Genomic DNA, 22,672 nt, shown 5'->3' on the forward strand with positions numbered 1-22,672 from the left:
CAACCGTAACTGTGCTTGAAGTAAATTACAACTGACAAATTGATATTTTGGACCAGTAATTTATACAAAATTGGATTTTTTTTTAATAATGTTCGTAAATCTCCCCTATTCTTCTTGAAGGATACGCAATGTTATTGATACCAGTATATAATTGCCGTAAGTCTTTTAAGGGTATGAAATTTAAATATTTTTTCATGATCAAGATTTATTATGTTCAATGTATTATAGATTTTTTTTTTTTATTTATTATAATTTTTTTTTTCTAGTTATGACGAAAAATAATATGAATTATTTCGTATTAAATCTATTATTATTTAGTGAAAGATAATTATTTAAAAGGTGCCCTCTGGTGATGTTTATATGTAAAATACATGCAATATACTTCTTGATCTCATTGAATTGAGCAAAGGCTTTTACCAAAACACATCAAACAAGAATTTTAAATAAATTATGCCTTTTGTGGGATTTTTTCACTTCTGCCCTGAAAAAAATACATTCCATAAAGTTGGCACACAATTTATGCAAAAAATATATGTCTGGGTTGTTAGAGAAAGCATGCACAATGTTTTATTAATATATGTATCATAACCAGATTGATAATGTTTAAAAAAAATGTGGTCAAGTTGTGCCTTAACCATTTTATGTGTTCCATCCTTGTCAAGGGGAGTGCTAACCTTCTCTCCTTTCAATAGACACAGTAGTGATACTAGCGCCGTCAGTATATATATTAACTACTCAATAAACTTTGATAGCGTGTTCTAGAACATCACGGTTAATTCTTTTATTTTTACATTTAATGTTAAAACTACTGTTAATTATAGTAGTGTTTACTATTTTCAGAGGCTTGAGACTACTAAGATGTTATTTTTGTTTAAAAATTAGGAAATAAATAATATATACTGTTTGATCTGTTGATTTCAGTGTACAGCGCCATCTATGAGTATACAGTGGAGTAAAATATTAGAATACATTATTGCTGTCATATTCGGCGAGTATATGATATTCAGTATAAAAATTATGATTTTCTATAGAATAGACGGAATATGCAAATTTTTAAAATAATTATATAAATATATATATATATATATACTAGATATGCTTTTAACATCACATTAGCCTGTTTTAAATAAAATTTGTTAAACTCAGTTACGTTTTACTTTTTGTGCTCATGTTACTAGCAGGGGTATTAGTGGCAAATCATAACAAAACACATATTAAATAAATTTTATCCGAGTTCGTCATAGAACGTGTACCAATTTTCATTTACTTCGCTTGTACGATATATTATAAAAGCTGATGTAGTGCAACGCCATCTAGTGGTGACTTATGACAACGTGATGGTTTAAGAACTTGTCCCTGCAAAATGAATTCCTACTTTTGTAGTTAGTAACTATCACTTCACTAGATAAATTGTTTTATTTATTTTTAAACAAATTAAGACGATATTTTGTATACCTACTAGATATGTGTTTTTTTAACTGGACAGTATGGGGAAATTCTAATCCAGACGACATACAGAAAAACTATCTGAGGCACCATTTTGCTCTTTTTTTGTGATAACAATTTTGGCGTAGTTATTTTTTTGTACAAGCGTGAGTTGTGCATAAAAATGGGTCATTTTGATGGAAATGTTTTTTAATGGCAATTGACTCGGTTTCTTCTGAGCGTTATTTCATTGTATCGGATGAAAAAATACGAGCAGCAGAAGTTAGCCAAATTTAATAAAATGGATTCTCATAAATGTTTACATGCATCGAGCGGACCTATTAAGGACTCCGTTCAACTCGGAAGTGTAAAACTGATAATTGTGTTTGCACCGATAAATAGTCGAGCGGAAAGGACTCAGCGAGCCGAAAGAGTTTAAATGAACTCGCTCAGTTCTTGGCAGCGGAGCGGATTCATTAAAATTCCATAGCAGCGTTTCTACAGTGAAAGATTTGAGAGGAGCGGACGAGTAAAAAGTAGTTGAAACGAGTACGTCAAGGTCTCAGCGACTAGTTTAGAACTACTACAGATGTCAATAAGAGACAATAGATTGAAGTATATTAATTTATTTATTTTATAGTTATAATAATAAATAAAGAAGCCATTTTTATATGAACGTATGAGAATGTTTGCCCCTTTTTTTCTGTGCTTTAGATACAACAATATGTACTTATTTTTCTATATAGGTTGGTGCATGATCGCTGTCTTAACTTGATTCCGTGTCATAAGAGGCATTTATTTTCTCAAAATTGATTCCTGTAGAATAATTTTTGATGTCACTCCTAATACTACTACCGCTTCGGAAACAAATGGCGCTCTGAAAGAGAGGAAGCCGCGCGAGAAACTCTCTCAGGATTCTTTTTTGCGCTCTTTTTAATAAAATACACAATATTGTACTATCATTGTTATTGCTATACAATAATCATAATCTAGTTCCAGGCTGTCCGATCACTTAGGTATTCAGCTGTGGAGTAGTAGGATTTACGGCAGAGCCATTTTTTAATAAAACATAAATTTATTTATAGATGTATCTTATGAAGCTTACTAGAATTAGTTACAAGCAATCCTTTATTTCCAGTGTTATAATAATGAAAGTCACCATTAAGAGCAGAAAGGTGACGAGTTTTGTGTCACGGAACAACAATAAGGAACGTCGTTCCAAAAATATTATACTAACTAAAAGTCAATCTCAACAATATAGTGTTGTTATGATTATCGTTATTTTTGGAATTGGCGGCCAAATTTTACTTAGAACAACTCAAAAAATTTAGTTGTAGAAGAAAACGCAACTATACTGTGTAGCGCACATTGTATTGTTTTGGTGAATAGTTTTTTCGAAGTCGGTTGAATTTTAGTTAAAAATTGTTTTCGTCAAAAATTTCAAATCAAATCAAAATCACTTTATTCATGAAGGTCAAGGAAATGAGACCTAATGAATGTCATAGAAAATATTTTTTCTTATTGAATCTACCGCTACTTCGCAAAGGGTTGAGCTAATGAGAAGAAGTAGCAAGAGACTCATTGGCACTCTTTTAAATCAGGAATTACATTTTCATTGTTATAAAAATCATTTCAATTACAATATAATATGTAAAGTGATGCAACAAACATACTCAAACGTCAAACGTGTGTGAGCATTTTATAAGGGATTATACATAATATATATATATATATATATATATATATATATATATATATATATATAACTAGCTGATACCCAGCGACGTCGTTCGCGTACGTATTTTTACACCTTGGGTTACATTACTGGACTTTTAGTAGGGATCCCATGTTAATGAAAATGTAATATAGCCTGTAACACCCGGAGATAATGTAGCTTCCCAACAGTGAAAGAATTATTCAAATCGGTACAGTAGTTGCGGAACCTATTCAATGCAAACAAACAAACAAACAAATAATCAAATCTTTCCTCTTTATAATATTATGTATAGCTAAGTTTAAAAATAAAATTAAACTAAATTAAATAAACAAGTGTAATGAGTCGAATGTTGTGTTTGCAGAGCTGTGCTGACGTTCGACTACCACCTGGTGGTGAAGAGGGGCCGCATGGCTAGGCTACCCGCGTCTCCGAGCGCCGCCGAGATCCTGGAGTCTGTGGTCAAGTGGTTCGGGAGAGCTGGCGCCTGGGACCCTCCTCGATCTAAACACGAGCCACCCCACAAGCCAGATGTCAACGAGGTCTCCGCCAGGTACGCACGCTTTGGGAAGTCCAGTTTTAGCAGTCGGAGTCTCCAAAGGATGCCACATTCATTTATGGGTACCACAACGGCGCCTATTTCTGCTGTGAAGCAGTTATATGTAAGCATTACTGTGTTTCGCTCTGAAGTGCACCGGAGCTAGTGAAATGTTTCTCAAGGTGACGAGCGCAATAATTGTAGTGCCACTCAAGAGTTTTTACACAAGAATCCTGAACGCATTGTAACGGGCAGGGTGTATCAATTACCATCACGTCTCAACTTTAATTTTCATTAAAAAACAAAATTATTTTAAACGTATAATTAAGTTAATTAAATATTATTCATTTATTATTTAACTACATCAAAAGCTAGTCGTTATGTTATGAGAAGAGTAAACGTCCGAAAGAGTAAACTGATGATCTAAGGCAACTGTTTTTACCTATCCCACCATTCCTGATGTTTCACTCTATGAAACTCCCCCTTTTATAGAAAATGAGGAACGAGACGAGCAGATCGTTCAATTGATGGTGATAAACACCGAGATTGTACATGTTTCGACACAGAACATAGTATATGTTAAAAACGCTACATATATTCACAGAGGCACACTAATGTGACATTATGTGTCAATCACACGAAACACGGTGACTGCACAACGAGTATGCACGTTATCTCAAACACATCTTGCTGCCAAACTACTGTTTCTTAACTTTACTTAAAATTCAATTTACGTGTTTGTAATATTCATTATGTATAGCCGAGTGGTTAGCGATCTCACCTATTAAGCTAGAGGTCCCGGGTTCGAATCCCGGTAGGTGCAAGCATTTATATGATGAATATGGATGTTTGTTTCCGAGTCATATAGATGTTTAAATGTATTTATGTATGTTTAAGTAAGTTTATTGTATTAAATATATCGTTGTCTTGCAACCCATAACACAGACTATATATGCTTAATTTGGGGCAAGATAATTTGTGTAAAAAGTGTGTCAGTATTATTATAATTAAAAAGCATAAAAGGCATTTATTTTCTCAAAATTGTTTCCTTTAGAATTCTTTTTGATGTCATTTCTAATAACTTAGATACTACTACCGCTTCGGAAACAAATGGCTCTCTGAGATAGAAGCGGCGCAAGAAACTCTCCCAGCATTCTTTTTTGCGCTCTTTTCAATAAATATATATAGTAGTGTACAGTTATTTCGTTTTAATTTGTTTAGTTAGTTAGTATAAAATCATCACAATCTAGTCCCAGGCTGTTCGATCATTTAGATATTCAGCAGTAGAGTAATAGGATTTACGACAGAGCCATTTTTTTATTATTATAATATTTACTTATCGAACTTATACAGTTCACAACGACTTTATTGATTACATTCTATATAAAATTATATCAATGACGTTATTAGAACGTCATTATAATCCAAAGCTAAAATTTGAATTTGGATCATTTTATTGGCCAATGTTCTGGCGTGTTTTTAAAAATAGTTAGAAGCCATAAGCTCCGCATTTTATTATTTATTTGATACCTTGAACATTTTCATGAATTTAGCTGGAGCAGTTATCTTGAACTTACGACTCAATTCTAAACTAGTGCCGCATTGTCTAAACTGTTCATAGTTTCTTATGTGGTTATTGCAACTGTAGTTAATAATTACCAACAATAAAATTTGTATGTATACTATGTTTTATATGCAAAATGTTGAAAATGTAGTCTGCATGCAATTGTCAGAATTTTTATGTAATAACTAGCTCACCCGGCAAACGTTGTTTTGCCATATAAAGTATAATTCACGCGATAGTTTTATAAGTAATAAAATATTGCCTATATTATAGCCTGTACATCATTTTGTTCTATTTTCAATAGTTTTTGCAGCGCACGCAAAAATAGGTTTTCGATTTTACACCTTGTGTTACAATAGCAATTATATTACGGATCCCTAATTTTGAAAAAAAAACATAGCCTATAGCCTTTCTCTATAAATGGACTACCCAACACTGAAAGAATCATTCAAATCGGACCAGTAGTAGCAGAGATTAGCGCGTTCAAACAAACAAACAAACACTGCAGCTTTATAATATTAGTATAGATAATATCTTGCCTCAAAAACAATCGGGGTTCCGGGCAGGCCCGACCGATTATAGCTACTGCACTTTTGGATGTCGTTGATGATATTCTGGCGGGGCAGGATGTGGGGGAGGGAACTCTTCTTGCGTTACTAGACTTTTCTCGCGCGTTTGAAACTGTAAGCCCAGGGGCCCATTGGCGTCATTAGATCATAATTTCATTAGTATAACTTTAAGAACTATTATCAGAATGTATAATGACGTCAATAAACATTTTTTCTTTCTTTCTTCTTTTAGTAAAATAGCGCGAGGATTAAGTTTAAGGTTGTTTGTTTTGTTACGCAATAGAAGTATAACTAGTTGCGTGCGTATATAAGAACACACACACTTTTTTACTACACGAATAATTAAAAATTACCATTAAAATATTGAGGTGGCAGTTATTTGATAATAAACTCCAATGAAAAAAAAAACAAGTAAAATTTCGTCTCGTTGTCTCGCTGCCCGATAGAGATAATGCTCGGGGAGGGATTCCCCGACTCTGGCAGAGCCATCACTCTAATGGGGAAAAAACTCTTAAAAACCGTTGACATATTCTTGAGGGATTGGCGGGATGGCTTATTGTATTACTATTTATGTGATACAGCCGGCTGATGAACAAAATGGAGCTTAAAGTTCATTTCTTTAAAATAATAAATATATTCGAATCGGACATCTATAATTAATGGCCGGTAACGCTCCTGTCACCGGGAGTGAGAGGCTACTTTGCACAGGATGCCGGCTAGATGATGAGTACCACAACGGCACCTATTTCTGCCGTGAAGTAGTAATGTTGAAGTAGTAACATTACTGTATTTCGGTCTGAAGAGCGCCGTAGGTAGTGTAATTACTGGGCAAATGAGACTTAACATTTTATGTCTCGAGGAGACGAGCGCAATTGTAGTGCCGCTCAGAATATTTTGGGTTTTTCAAGAATCCTGAGCGGCACTGCATTGTAAAGGGCAGGGAGTATCAATTACCATCGCCTGAACGTCCTGTTCGCCTCGTCCCTTATTGTCCCAAAAAAATCCGAATCGAACAACAATAATTAAAGGCCGGTAACGCTCCTGTCACAAAAGCCACAAGATAGAGTGGTCCCTCAGGTAACAGATACCAACATAGACCCAAAATGAGGTGGAGTGATGACTTGGCTTGAATGAGAAAGCAAAAAAATAGGGAGTTTTGGAAGATTGTGGAGGCATTTACCCGAATGGGATAAATATAAGGAATATCATTAGTTTAAGTTATAATTTTTAAGTTACTTTGATATTTAAATCTGTAAAATCTAAGTCAAGTCAATCGAGACTTTTGTCTTTAAGTCAAAGTCAAAAATATTTTATTGACATAAAATTAAATGATTGCTCGTCAACGTCAATTACAAAGAATACAATTCAGATACATACATATTAATTACAAATCTTGAATAAACATGCTTGTGATTTTTAACTTATTTATTATTACGGCTTTACTAACAATTTCTCGGTGTGGGTACCGACTAGTTTCGGACCATTCGGAAGTCCTTCATCAGGGTAAGTGTAGTGGGCTTGCGATAACGTCTCGTCTCTTACTCAGTTAGTACCACACACGATAAAACGTGAGTAAAGCCGTATTAATACATAAGTTAATAATGTCTTAAACGAAAGTTTTAAAAATTTAATGCTTATTATTATTATTAACGCTCCTGTGATTCCTCTGGTGTTGCAGGAAGGCACCCCCCAACGGTGATTATCCTCCTTTGCATAAAAAAATTGTCAAAATGAAATCAATACTGTGTTTCAGATTGAACCTAGTGCGCGAGGTAGCAGATGGTCTGCGTGTGTACTTCGACTTCATACTGAAGGGGCACCTGCTTTACAAGCAGGAGATGGGGCAGTACCACGAGTTGTGTGGACAGTTTCTGGACTTGTAAGATACCTATTTACATCATTAGGACTATATTACACCGGTACACCATGGCGACGCAAACTGTCGCGCAAACTTGGTGTTCGTAACTATGAAACTATACACCCGTGTCGCCACACCACACTGAGACAGTATCGAAATGTTGTAGCCTCTAAATTAGGCACCCAAGTCGCCACACCACACTGAGACAGTATCGAAATGTCGTAGCCACTAAATTAGGCACCTGAGTCGCCACACCACACTGAGACAGTATCGAAATGTCGTAGCCACTAAATTAGGCACCCGAGTCGCCACACCACACTGAGACAGTATCGAAATGTCGTAGCCACTAAATTAGGCACCCGAGTCGCCACACCACACTGAGACAGTATCGAAATGTCGTAGCCACTAAATTAGGCACCCGAGTCGCCACACCACACTGAGACAGTATCGAAATGTCGTAGCCACTAAATTAGGCACCCGAGTCGCCACACCACACTGAGACAGTATCGAAATGTCGTAGCCACTAAATTAGACTACCGAGTCGCCACACCACACTGAGACAGTATCGAAATGTCGTAGCCACTAAATTAGGCAACCGAGTCGCCACACCACACTGAGACAGTATCGAAATGTCGTAGCCACTAAATTAGGCACCCGAGTCGCCACACCACACTGAGACAGTATCGAAATGTCGTAGCCACTAAATTAGGCACCCGAGTCGCCACACCACACTGAGACAGTATCGATATGTCATAGCCACTAAAATAGGCAACCGAGTCGCCACACCACACTGAGACAGTATCGAAATGTCGTAGCCACTAAATTAGGCAACTGAGTCGCCACACCACACTGAGACAGTATCGAAATGTCGTAGCCACTAAATTAGGCACCCGAGTCGCCACACCACACTGAGACAGTATCGAAATGTCGTAACCACTAAATTAGGCACCCGAGTCGCCACACCACACTGAGACAGTATCGAAATGTCGTAGCCACTAAATTAGGCACCCGAGTCGCCACACCACACTGAGACAGTATCGAAATGTCGTAGCCACTAAATTAGGCACCCGAGTCGCCACACCACACTGAGACAGTATCGAAATGTCGTAACCACTAAATTAGGCACCCGAGTCGCCACACCACACTGAGACAGTATCGAAAACAGAGATAGCACTACTGCTAAATGTAAGTAGGAAAAGAAAATTCAAGATAAAAAAGAAACTGGGGTGGAATCATCCTTGTTTAGCCTTAGTCTTTCATTTTTAATTTTCTATCGGAATAATCTGATCAGGAATTTTCCTAAATTGATGGTATACTATGAATTTAATTAATATACCTTTATATGATAATAGTAAAAATAATAGTGTTCTTTTCAATTGACGTAACAAACAGTTGACGTAAAATTCATTTTATACCAATAGAGCAATAGAATGATTATCATGAAGTTCATAAAGTGTACGAAATAGAAAACCTAATTAATGTCGTGGTTTATTTTTGAATCATAAATAACGGAATCAATAGTTACAATAAAGTTAGTGATATTTAATTAATTTTTTACTACACAACGAAGGGCAGCTAGTTTTGAATAAAAATACTTTGCATTACTCATGCGGGACAAGTAGTATGGCGCTCGCTGTTGCGGTTGAAAAAGGGCCGTTTGCCCATTTTTAAATTACGCGTGTTTTTTTTTTCGAAGATTAAACTGTTGTTTGAGTGCGAAAAGTTTACTTGTCGCACGCAAATTATACTTGGCACACGCAAATTTAGAAATATCAAAACTGATTTAAGGTTGACGCGTCTAACAGTTTAATAAATTAAATTATAATTTATGTTACAACAGTTTACAAACTAATATGGTGTCGGAAATAATACATAAATCGTCGCATTTCTTAATACAAACTAACACAATATACTATGATCTGAGTAACTTGTGGTGTGAACCCTCTCAAAATTGTTATTTATCTTTTGCAGTCCAGCAGAAATAAACTCGGAAGGTGAGGACCAAGAGAACCAGTCACCGCACGGCGATGTGACTGCTGATTGTCCCAGGATAGCGGAGTTCTCGCACCTCCCTCCCGACCCGGCGGCATATGAGCCTGACGATGGTAAGGCCTTTCGTATCATCACCACGGCCTAACATTATGGAATGAATGAAAAAAAAAATGAAATGAAAAATGTTTATTTTGAAACACATAAATATACAAATAACTTAAAGCTTATAAAGGAGACAAACAATAAACAAACAAAATCTGAAAAAAAACAAAAATGGTCCCAACTCAGCATGTTTGCTGGACATTAGATGAGCCATCATTCATTCTTCAAGTCAATTAATCTTCTTAGTCGGACACTCTAGTCAGAATGGTCGTGGTTGCACTGACGAGGTCCACTGTGGGGTGTTCTGTGGGTCGATATCCTTTCTGAGGGTATCTCTCCTTTTAATATTTTGACTAAATAAAAATAAATAAACTTTGTATAATAAATCCCAGAAGCGAGAGATATTGCTTTAAAAATAACAAATTGTTTATATTGGTATCATTTATAAAGATTTTAGTATCTGCCTTGAAAACACTATAAATATTACTGTAAATTCCTTATATTTTTTCTTGGAATTTTTAACTAACTTTCTTTACCTTAACCTTATTATACATCACCATTATTCAACCTTTTTTTGACAATGTATTATAACACGCGGTTAACGGTACTGGTGACACAATTACCTTTAACTTAGATTAATACCATATTATAAGTACCTACTGTGAACACTGTTTGTTGACCCTAATAAATAAATAGGTATTTACCTATTTTTATACAGAGGTAACGGTGTCGCCAGTCCAATGGTTTCAACCCATCACAAAAAATGCCCAAAGATGTTTTCATTTCAAAAAATTTATCTATGTTACAGAACCGTTAGTTAATCATGTGGATCGGAAACGTTCATCAATATCGGAGATCAATGACCAAAAAGACCCACCCACGGCGGACACAGCCCCCCCGGGAGATATAGACCCCCCGGGAGATATAGCCCCCCCGGGAGATACAGCACCCCCGGGTGATACAGCCCCCCCGGGAGATACAGCCCCTCCGGGAGATACTGCCCCTCCGGGAGATACTGCCCCTCCGGGGGACAGTACTGACACCGCCGCAGATATCAAGCCCGCCATACTACCCATAGTAGAGAATAAGGAGCACGCGAACGGACTTCTCAAGAAGAATAGACCGGTCACTGTGGCGAGGAGGTGAGAATTAATTTACATTTTTTACAATATGTTATGTTTTAAAGTGATAACCCTCTCTTCTGGGATTAATTCAATTCTAAATATATTTATTTTCTATCACAATAAAAACTTAGCATACACAGTTTATTAAAAATCTATCTAGAACTGGCCAGTTAAACATTGCTAATGAAAACTTTTTTTGAATTTCAATTTTAGAACTCTTTGGTAACCTAATGTAGTATATAGCATTCAAGCCCCATCTCGTGCCACTATTAACAATCGTAGTAGCAACCTCAATGATTATCCGCGTGAGGGTCGTCCTTTAACAGGGACTACTGAAGATAACATCAGTGCTGTGCGACGCATGATAGAGGAAGATAAGAGAGTGACCTATGAGCAGATACGGGCAAGCTTAGGCATTGGTATGAGTCAAGTTCAAAAAATATTACACGAACATTTAGGCGTCAGGAAGCTTTGTACCAGATGGATTCCCCATACTTTAAGCGACAACCAGAAACAGTGGACTGGTGTCGCCAAATGTTAGATAAGTTCAACGGCGGTGACTAAAATGCTGTATTTGACATCGTCACAGGTGATGAAAGCTGGATATATTGCTACGAACCCGAAACCAAAAGACAACCAGCTCAGTGAGTGCTTCCTTTCGAGGATCGGCTAGCTAAGGTAAAGAAATGAGGAAGTCAAGGACAAAAGATGATTGCCTCATTCTTTGGTCGGAAAGGTCATTTCGCGACAATTGTGCTAGAAGATGGAAGGACAGTTACTGCAGACTGGTATGTCAATCGCTGTTTGCCTGTTGTCTCGGAAAAAATTCGACAGCAGCGCCTTCGAAGCAGGATCCTCCTTCACCACGACAATGCTTCAGCGCACTCCGCAAAACGGACTGTTGAATATATTTGACTATGGCAGGTGTCGAGATAATGAGTCATCCGCCATATAGTCCTGACCTGGCGCCCTGCGACTTTTATTTATTCTGATGAACTAAAGATAAAATTCGAGGTATTCGCTTTACGAGCCCTGAAGATGTGGTGAAAGCGTACGAAAATGCCATAGAGGAGACCAACCATCAATAAATTCGGATAGTGCACTCTGCCAACTAGAGACTTAGAGCTTTGAGCGTATTAACGGTCACTTTGTTTTTTAAAATGTTACTCAATTGAAAAAAAATTCTCATCCGTAAATAAAAAATTTCTGTGACCTCCCTTTGCGTACCGCTTCAGTAGTTGTTTCGATTTTACCACCCTATACTTTATTTAAATTATATTAATGATTCTAGGTGCTTTTCATCTCCCAAGATAAAATCTTTTGCTTTCGGACAGGATTTCTTGGAATTTTTTCCCTTACTACTTTGATCACCTTTTTCGTACTATAATACTACGTGGACGGCTAGATCTTTTTCTGTCACAAACAGAGGAGGTCTCATTGTACCTATTAATAGCCCGGCTATTTTACTAATACCAGGTGTATGGAGAGTTTTAAAAATTGCATGTGACCTTTTCACCACGGACGAGTAAAAAAAGTAGGACTCCACGCCGTGATATTAGCAAGTGAAGCACCGTTATGCTAGTGTGTGTGCGGTTACTGGGGATACTAGTTACACAATTTTTTCTCCCTTAAATAATTATATCTGGCCACAAATACTTATATAGTATCGTTTTTACACTTTTTCACAACGCACGACGGCATTTTTATAATATTTAATTGCGACGCAAACTGATCTGTCACAGACGATGACAATTCTCATAATGGCCGCCTATCGGCCTGTAGTAGTGTGTGTGCGTGGGGCTATGTATTTAGACGTTAATCGGCTTATTTTAGTGCTACACTGCTATGTAAGGTGACACGGAGTCCTTATTTTTTTACTAGTCCGTGGTGTCAGTGTATATTTTACCAGGGCAACTATTTATTGAATTAGGCGTTACTTTGCGGAAATCCATAATTATTATACAAATGATTTTAGTTTTCTTTTGTGTTAATTCCGTCAATATTTGTCTTTAAAACAATTCGACACGTGTTTCGCCTCTACACGAGGCATCCTCAGGACGTGATGTCTCGCCAAAATCTGGCACGAGAGTGACAAGATCAGTCTCGTCCCAAGTTTTTTTACATAATAATAATAAATAAATAAAAACATTATTTGGAACAATTTGAAAAATCTTATACAAACAAGTAAAAACGATAATAGCTGCAAAAGTATAAACTGCAGCGCAGCTAACGCCCTTCTCCGAATACAATAAGGAATGATGCACAAAGATCTAAATAGTTAATAGAGTACGGTAATTGATAACAAGACATTAAAAAATAGTACAGGACATGTGATTTGAAATATATACATTATTATATTATGTGTAAATCTATATATATAAAAATTAGTTGCTGTTCGTTAGTCTCGCTAAAACTCGAGAACGGCTGGACCGATTTGGAAAATTTAGGTCTTGAATTATTTGTGGAAGTCCAGAGAAGGTTTAAAAGGTGAATAAATAGGAAAATGCTGCTAAATTAAATAAAAACAACAAATTTGTTTTTCCTTTGATGTGTCCATACATAATTTCTATGAGAGAATTTATTGACGCACGGTTTGACAGTTCTACTGTGAAACAATTTCATTACGACAGCAGGGTGCATATTTAACGAAGTAATTTTTGATGTTATGATATATTATTGACAAAATCGTATAAAAACATTATTTTATCTATTATATACAGAACAACGTCTGTCGGGTCAGCTAGTAAAAAATAAATTTATAAAGTCATACAACGGCAAATACTGATCATTAAAACTTTCACGTGTTCGTAAAGTTCGCTGCAGAGATGGACGCATTCTCACCGTACTTACATTTCATCCAGCGGCAGGCTCCTTTGCACAGGGTGCCGGCTAGATTTTAGGTACCACAACGGTGCCTATTTCTGTCGTGAAGCAGTAATGTGTAAGCATTATAGCTAGTGAAATTACTGGGCAAATAAGACTTAACATCATATGCGCAAGTTAGTGTTATAAATACTATTATTATATTTGAGGTGGCCTGCGCAGAATAGATGCATTATTATCCTCTATAAAATGTACTATACTAAAGCAAGCCGGTTTTGTTAAGGAAGCTTTCATATCTGTAAAGCTAGTTCAAATTTATAATATATTGAATTGTTATCAGATACAACGGTAGGCTACGGTCCCACAAGTCAACGGTGTCCCGTTCTACGAGCGAAGAACCTGTGCCCGGTGCCTCCACCTCTGCAGCGGAACCTAGGCTCTGCGAGACCCACTCCTCAAGGTACACAGATCATAACAGCTTATCAAAAATAGTGTACCTACGCAATAAGTTATACTTCTTTGTCGTAACAAAACAAAAAATGGCGTGCGTACAAAGTACACATGTCAGAAGTAAAACTTAATTATTAATTAATTATCCTAATCCGTTCTCTAAACCAAATATTTTTTGTCAGTATTAGAAATTATTAGATGTTCTACTTACTCGCGGCCGCGCGCTAAACCTGCATGATACAACGCTAATAGCGAAGTTGTTCTACTTACTAGCGCTGCCACGTGCATCACGCTACGTCCGTCCTTTCTCACTCTATCTCAATCTCCCTCTCCCTCTTCTTGGATAAAAACGTCCCACATTTCCGTGACACTTTATTGCGTTTCATCCGTAAAAACTTTACCCTCACGCGCGCAAAGAAGTTTCACTTGAAAAACTTTAAAAAAAAGTATTCCTCCTTTCTAGAAAGAAGAATATTAATATATATAAATCCATTGTCCTGATTTTTGTTTCCAGTGATCTCATACACAAATGAACGGAACTTACTAAGTATTACTTCATGGAGTGCAGTTTAGTCCAACTAGAGATATAGGATAGTTTTTATTTCGATTCGACCCACTATTATTTTTTTCCAATATTTGTTTTGTATGGACATATTTTCTATGAGAGAGTTTATTGACGCACGGTTTGACAGTTCTGATGTGAAACAATTTAATTATAACAACAGGGAGCCTATTTTTGCGAATTAATTCTTAATGTAATGAAATATTATTGACAAATGCTTGAGAAAACAGTATTTTATTTATTATGTATAGGAGAACGTCTGTCGGGTAAGCTATTATTTTAATAAAAAGGGTATTATTTAAATTCAAATATGTTTAATCAAAATAGGATAAAATATCACTTATTGAATGTCGAAAAATATCACCCATTCGAAAAAGTATGCCTCAGACCTGGTAAGAACGGGCGCAAGAAACTCAGTGGGCTTTTTTTTATATAAAGGTATATCGTATAATATTAGTATTTTATGCAACAGTTGTATAAAGCGGGTCAGGTGGGGTTTTTTGACCTAGACAACTAGGTAATTTTATGTTTTTTTTTTATGGAAATGGAGGACAAACGAGCGCACGGGTCACCTGGTGTTAAGTGCTCACCGCCGCTCACATTCTCTTGCAACACCAGAAGAATCACAGGAGCGTTGCCGGCCTTTAAGGAAACACAACACCGCACATGGAAGCTCATTCCGCGGCTTTGTAGTACTTGGAAGAAAGCTCCTTAAAAACCGCACTGTGGAGGACCGCCACACATCCAGATGGTGGGGATGATATCCTAACTATGTGCGAAGGTGGAATTCGGCGGCAGGAATCAGGTTAAACAGCTCTTCCGAACACTCCCCGTGATAAATGCGGTATAAGGCACACAATGAAGCGACGTCTCTACGCAACGCCAAATGATCCAGCCATAATATACTAACAAAATTAATATTACAAATTTTCAAGTTGCCGCACAAATAGGCGGGAAATGTATTGTATACATACTTATCGATTGTTGTTTTTTTATTTATTTAGAGCGTTGGTAACAAGACCATCAGCCCATACCAAAATACAATAATAGAAAAATATCTTTTTTACCAGTGGGAGGATCCTTTGCACAGGATGCCGGCTAGATTATTGGTACCACAACGGCGCCTATTTCTGCTGAAGCAGTTATTTGTAAACATCACAGTTTCGGTGTGAAGGGAGCCGTAGCTAGTGAAATTACTGGAGAAATTAGACTTAACATCTTATGTCTCAAGGTGACGAGCGCATTTGTAGTGCCGCTCAGAATTTTTGGGATTTTCAAGAATGCTGAGTGGCACTGCATTGTAATGGGTAGGGCGTATCAATTACCATCAGCTGAACGTACTGCTCGTCTCGTCCCTTACTATCATAAAAAAATTAAATCATTTTTCAATATGTACTCGATTACAAGAACAACCTCCCTTAGATTAATGGGCAAGAAAAATCTTCATAAGGTTAGACCTCCATTTTATCTCCTATTAACCCGTACTTATGTGTGGTGAGTGGTTTGATTTTCCCTCCAAGCAATGGCAAAGGTACACCCATACAGCCCCAGCGCGAAAAGTAAAAAATTACAAAATATACCTAGCAGCATCTTGGCAAATTATATTAACAAGTTGTTTTCTTAAGTTGACATTAAAATGTTTACAAGCCTAGCGAAACTCTATAATAAAAAGCGATTGACTTGATTGTATGAAACGTGCATTCATTGATAGATTGACAGAAGGCGGCTATAATCTGGTAAAAAACGGAGGTAGCCAAAATCCACTACGTTTAAGCAACTGTTCGCTTTCAAACTCAGCCGGGTTATACTTCGACGCCATAATATTGTTATTATTATTTCAGACTTTGTCAAATCAATGCACGTTTCATACTAAACTAAATTTCAATTTTTACTCAGGCAGTGCCGCCTCTTGTTACGAAGTATTTACACACTCTTTGATGTTTAGTCTAATGATCGTTATACCTAATATTTCTATGAACCTACCATTTTTTTTATGGAATAGGAGGAAAAACGAGCGTACGGGTCACCTGTTGTTAAGTGATCACCGCCGCCCTCAATCTCTTGCAATACCAGAGAAATCACAGGAGCGTTGCCGGCCTTTAAAGAAGGTGTACGCGCTTTTTTTGAAGGTATGGGTACCTTCGTATCGTCCCGGAAACACCTGACCTAGATTTAGTTGTATAATGCACTAAAACAATTGTGCTATATTTATTTCTCGTTTCATTTTTCTAAATTATAGGTAATACGTAGTACATACTATATATATTACGTACATGTAATATATTATGTAGTAATTAAAGGATATAGATTAATATCGTATTTGGCAATTTTATAGTATTAAAATGGATATAGTATGTTATGAGATAGACATATGCCATCGCATTTCATAATTTTCTGTAAAACATATGCCATCGGATTTGCGAATTATCTGTAAAACATATGCCATCGCATTTGAGAATTTTCTGTAAAACATATGCCATCGCATTTGAGAATTTTCTGTAAAACATATGCCATCGCATTTGAGAATTGTCTGTAAAACATATGCCATCGCATTTGAGAATTGTCTGTAAAACATATGCCATCGCATTTGAGAATTGTCTGTAAAACATATGCTATCGCATTTGAGAATTGTCTGTAAAACATATGCCATCGCATTTGAGAATTGTCTGTAAAACATATGCTATCGCATTTGAGAATTGTCTGTAAAACATATGCCATAGCATTTGAGAATTGTCTGTAAAACATGTGCTATCGCATTTGAGAATTGTCTGTAAATTCAAATTCAAATATTTTTATTCAAAATAGGATGTGAAATCACTTATTGATAGTCAAAAAAAACTACCACCCATTCCAAAATGAATGCCTTGGGCCTGAGAAGAATGGGCGCAACAAACTCAGCGGGCTTTTTTTTTCATCAAAAATATGTTTTACAATTAAAGTAACATTGTACAAATAGCCTGAGGGCGGTCGCTCCATTCCCAATCTGTGGTATCATTAAGAAAGTCATTTATGTTATAGTAACCTTTACCACACAAACGTTTTTTAACAATTCTTTTGAATAACGTAATACTTTTGTTTTGAACATTCTCTGGGATCCTGTTGTAAAAGCATATACATCGCCCCACAAAAGACTTGTCAACTCGACTTAGCCGAGTAACAGGCATTATAAGCTTATGTCTGTTCCTGGTGTTAACATTATGGTTATGAAAGTTTCTGGCAAATTCACTTATGTGCCTATGAACATACATTACATTATCAAGAATATATAGAGAAGCAACAGTCAAGATGTCAAAACATATGCCATCGCATTTGAGAATTGTCTGTAAAACATATGCCATCGCATTTGAGAATTGTCTGTAAAACATATGCCATCGCATTTGAGAATTGTCTGTAAAACATATGCCATCGCATTTGAGAATTGTCTGTAAAACATATGCCATCGCATTTGAGAATTGTCTGTAATACATATGCCATCGCATTTGAGAATTATCTGTAATACATATGCGATTGCATTTGAGAATTATCTGTAATACATATGCCATCGCATTTGAGAATTGTCTGTAATACATATGCCATCGCATTTGAGAATTATCTGTAATACATATGCCATCGCATTTGAGAATTATCTGTAATACATATGCCATCGCATTTGAGAATTTTCTGTAAAACATATGCCATCGCATTTGCGAATTTTCTGTAGTCTGTATACCTAGGTACCACTGAAAATGTTTAGAAAATGAAAATCGGCTTTATGTAGAAAGTTGCCAATACTTTTATTGATTTTCGAAGTAATCTCCGTTCCTCTCTACACATCGTCGCATTCCATGGAACCACTGAGAAAAGCAGTCGGCCCATTCTTCCTTTTCTATGGTATTTTCGTACGCTTGCTCGTAAAGCAAATACCTCGAATTTTAACTTTAGTTCTTGGGAATAAATAAAAGTCACAGGGCACCAATGACCTTTCCGACCAAAAAAGAATGAGGCAATCATCTTTTTTCCTTGACTTCTTCCTTTCTTTACCTTAGTTAGCCGATCCTCGAAAGGAAACACTCAATGAGCTGATTGTCTTTTGGTTTCGGGTTCGTAGCAATATATCCAGCTTTCATCACCTGTGACGATGTCAAATACAGCATTTGAGTCACCGCCGTTGAACTTATCTAACATTTGGCGACACCAGTCCACTGTTTCTGGTCGTCGGTTAAAGTATGGGGAATCCATCTGGTACAAAGCTTCCTGACGCCTAAATGTTCGTGTAATATTTTTTGAAATTGTTATCTTCAGTAGTCGCTGTTAAATGACGTCCCTCACGCGGATCATCATTGAGATTTCTACGTCCACACTTAAACTCGTTAAAGCAATTGTAAATAGTGGCTCGAGATGGGATTTATTAAAAAATGCTAATCGCAGCCTATCATAGCTTTGTTGTCATAGCATTTTCACGTGTTATAAGAATTTTAGATTTGCCGCCAATTCACAAAAACAAATGACAAATGAATGCAATATACTACATTTGGTTACCAAAAAGTTCTAAAATTGACATTCAATAAAAGTTTTCATTAGCAATGTTTCTAACTGGCCAGTTATCAACATTTTCAGTTTGTTACCCACGTATAAGATATGCAATAATTCCTTGAAAGCTCCCAGATATTTTTTCCGACACCTTCAACAAATATCGTTAATGTATATAACATATACTACTCGTGAACCACGCTATATACATTGGTGAAATCAAGATGAAAGTCGGTGCAGTAGTTTTTGAGTTTATCACAAATAGACAGACAGAAGCGGCGGAGGACTTCTTCTATATATGTATAATGAAAATGGTCTTTGTTTGAGGCTCTTTCACGCCTAAACCACTGATCGTATCGACATGAAACTACCACCATTCGATGAGAAATTTATCCTAGATGGTTTTTTTTTTAATTGTATTTGTAATAAGATGAATAAAATTACAGCGAAGCGGGCGCGAACGGCTATTCTAGATATATATATATATAATGAAAATGGTCTTTGTTTGAGGCTCTTTCAAGCCTAAACCATGAAACTACCACCATTCGACGCGAATTTTATCCTAGATGGTTTATGGCCACTATATTTTTATGTTGTATAATTTATTTACTTTAAAATTTAAAATTGTTGTTTTATAATATAAAGTGATAAAACATCGCCAACAAAACAAAACTTCCATGGTTTCTGAGCTGCATTTACTTATTGAATTTATAATCGGGTTTCATCTATACATATAAATAAAATTGCAGTGTCTGTTTGTAATATTGAAATAACCGTCTTTTTACTACATGTATATACATATGTATACGGTAATACACCAAAATAACATTTTTTACAATTTTTGTCTGTCTGTCTGTTTGTTCCGGCTAATCTCTGAAATTGTTGGACCTATTTTGACGGGACTCTTATTGGCAGGCAGCTGATGTAATAAGGAGTAATTTAGGCTACGTTTATTATAGAAAAAATCTTTTATTTTAATAAAGTAATGTTGCCATGTCCAAGAAACGGTCTAACTTTTAAAAGTAATCTATATGGCAAAACAACGTTTGCCGGGTCAGCTCGTAATAAATAAAACATTGTTGTTATAGCGTTGGCAGTAGTGGTTCGTCGACGTGCGATTACCGAGGCGGTGAGGGGGAGGGGAGGGACGAGAGGACAGGCACTCGGGCCAACTCGCACGTGCCAAGCGGCACTTACACGAGGACCCCTCTCTCATTACTAATGGAGAAGGTGAGTAGTCTAGCAGCCAGGGGCATATCATCTTATATATAAAATTCTCGTGTCACAATGTTCGTTCCCGTACTCCTCCGAAACGGCTTGACCGATTCTCATGAAATTTTGTGTGCATATTGAGTAGGTCTGAGAATCGGCCAACATCTATTTTTCATACCCCTTAATGTTAAGGGTGGTCCACACGAAATTTTATTTTTTATTTTTTTGACATTTTTTTTTAAATTTGTTTGATTATGAGTCAGGATTAAAAAATACATACAACTTCAAATTTTCACCCATCTACGATCAACTGATACTTTTGTATCGCGATTTTAATATCGGCAATACAACGTTTGCTGGGTCAGCTAGTATACTATAATATAATATTGACACACTTTTTACACAAATTATCTTGCCCCAAATTAAGCATATATAGCCTGTGTTATGGTTTACAAGACAATGATATATTTAATACAATATACTTACTTAAACATACATAAATACATATAAACATACATAAATACATTTAAACATCCATGACTCGGAAACAAACATCTATATTCATCATATAGGCAATTAGGCATCGCCTAACTCGTTATGAACCTAAATGAATATAGCACTAGTGTTCAAGTTAATTTTTATTTCTTAACCAAGCTTCTATTTAACACACACTCCCAAAAAATTCCTTACGCTAGATACTAAATACCTACCTATGATAAACAATATTTTCATATTCCAAAGCTCAATTGCGACTAGTTAGATACACAGTGCCTACCTTACTTGAAAAAAACAGTGCACACCCCTGCTATAAACATAATATATAAATATCACAGTTATAACTGCCGGGTACTGCCTGGCCGAGTGACAAGCAATTGACATAATAATGTCAATTTAGCAGCCCAAGAGAATAAATAGAGGTTGTGAAGGTTAGACACTAAAAAGGTTTATATATAAGGCTAGTGAAATTACTAGGCAAATGAGACCTAACATCTTATATCTCAAGGTGACGAGCGCAGTTGTAGTGCCACTCAGAATTTTTGGGGTTTTTCAAGAATCCTGAGCAGCACTGCATTGTAATGGGCAGGGCGTATCCATTACCATCGGCTTTACGTCCTGCTCGTCTTGTCCCTTATTTTCATAAAAAAAAATGATACCAGTCACAGATGGGGGGAGCGTGTTTTTTCTTTATTCTTTATAAAAAATAAGGGACGAGACGAGCAGGACGTTCAGCTGATGGTAATTGATACGCCCTACCCATTACAATGCAGTGCCGCTCAGGATTCTTGAAAAATCCATAAATTCTGAGCAACAACACAATTGCGCTCGTCACCTTGAGACATAAGATGTTAAGTCTCATTTTCCCAGTAATTTCACAAGCTACGGCGCCCTCCAGACCGAAACACAGTAATGTTTACACATTACTGCTTCTCGGCAGAAATAGGCGCCGTTGTGGTACTCATAATCTAGCCGGCATCCTGTACAAAGGAGCCTCTCACGTGTACAACAATCTTAAAAAAAAACAGTCACAAAGAAACACTCAAGATCTTTAGATATTATTAGTGTATGCGCCCCACATGTTTCTAATAACGGAAAAATATTAATCTGCCGGTTTACAAGGTGGGGGTGGCCATTCGAAGGGATAGAAAATAGGAAAAGTAATGTTATATAGCTGTAAGCATAACTGACAATACCCCATTGGGAAGCTCCTTTGCACTCCTGCTAAAAGGAGGAAAAATTCCGGTTATTTTATTTTTATTTAATTGAATTGCGTTACATGCGACTTAGTTACTAAACAAAATTGTTGTACTTAATAATTATCACATTGCACCTCGTAAAGCATATCAATGAACGACAGAGGGGCAGACATTAAATTTTTTTTTTCTCTAAGTATTCATTAATAGAATAGTAACTATTTTTCAAAAGTAACTTTATCAAAGAGCTTATGAATTTTTAAATATTGGTCTCGGCTTTCAAGTGTTCTGGTAACTTATAAATTTTAACTAACATTGAGTAGGGACCGGAACTGTGTCATGTTAATTTAGATTTTGTTTGCAAAAGATTATTTTTATAGCGAGGTGTGTTGAGTTAGGTTTGCTCTCCAGATGACCGCGGAATTGGCAATCGCTCGAGATTTCGAGACCCAGTATTCCGATACTAGGCGAGGCTGTAAGGAAAGTGTTGTCGAAAAGCGGTGATACGGCAAATGGTTTTTTTTTAATGGTTAACCCGC

At 36.4% G+C, this 22,672-nt stretch overlaps 2 protein-coding genes and 1 non-coding gene across 3 annotated transcripts in view; 2 read left to right on the plus strand and 1 right to left on the minus strand.

Moving 5' to 3' along the window:
• The window catches only part of LOC126976118 (guanine deaminase), a 338,523-nt gene extending 326,817 nt beyond the window's left edge, over nucleotides 1-11,706 (plus strand). Inside the window, exon 9 of the transcript XR_007731843.1 lies at nucleotides 11,623-11,706. The gene's annotated coding sequence lies outside the window, so the exon portion shown is untranslated. The remainder of the gene's footprint in view (nucleotides 1-11,622) is intronic.
• LOC126975853 (male-specific lethal 3 homolog) overlaps nucleotides 1-22,672 on the plus strand; it is a 33,126-nt gene that overhangs the window by 2,575 nt on the left and 7,879 nt on the right. The window contains exons 5-10 of the mRNA XM_050823928.1: nucleotides 3,504-3,692; nucleotides 7,564-7,689; nucleotides 9,640-9,773; nucleotides 10,571-10,904; nucleotides 14,050-14,169; nucleotides 20,319-20,460. Coding sequence (XP_050679885.1) covers nucleotides 3,504-3,692; nucleotides 7,564-7,689; nucleotides 9,640-9,773; nucleotides 10,571-10,904; nucleotides 14,050-14,169; nucleotides 20,319-20,460 — 1,045 coding nt within the window. The remainder of the gene's footprint in view (nucleotides 1-3,503; nucleotides 3,693-7,563; nucleotides 7,690-9,639; nucleotides 9,774-10,570; nucleotides 10,905-14,049; nucleotides 14,170-20,318; nucleotides 20,461-22,672) is intronic.
• On the minus strand, nucleotides 606-696 carry LOC126978232 (U6atac minor spliceosomal RNA). The gene has a single exon (XR_007732558.1). It is a non-coding gene; the product is annotated as a U6atac minor spliceosomal RNA (small nuclear RNA).

This window comes from Leptidea sinapis, chromosome 2 (genome assembly GCF_905404315.1).
Source record: "Leptidea sinapis chromosome 2, ilLepSina1.1, whole genome shotgun sequence".
NCBI classification, from domain to species: Eukaryota; Metazoa; Arthropoda; class Insecta; order Lepidoptera; family Pieridae; genus Leptidea; species Leptidea sinapis.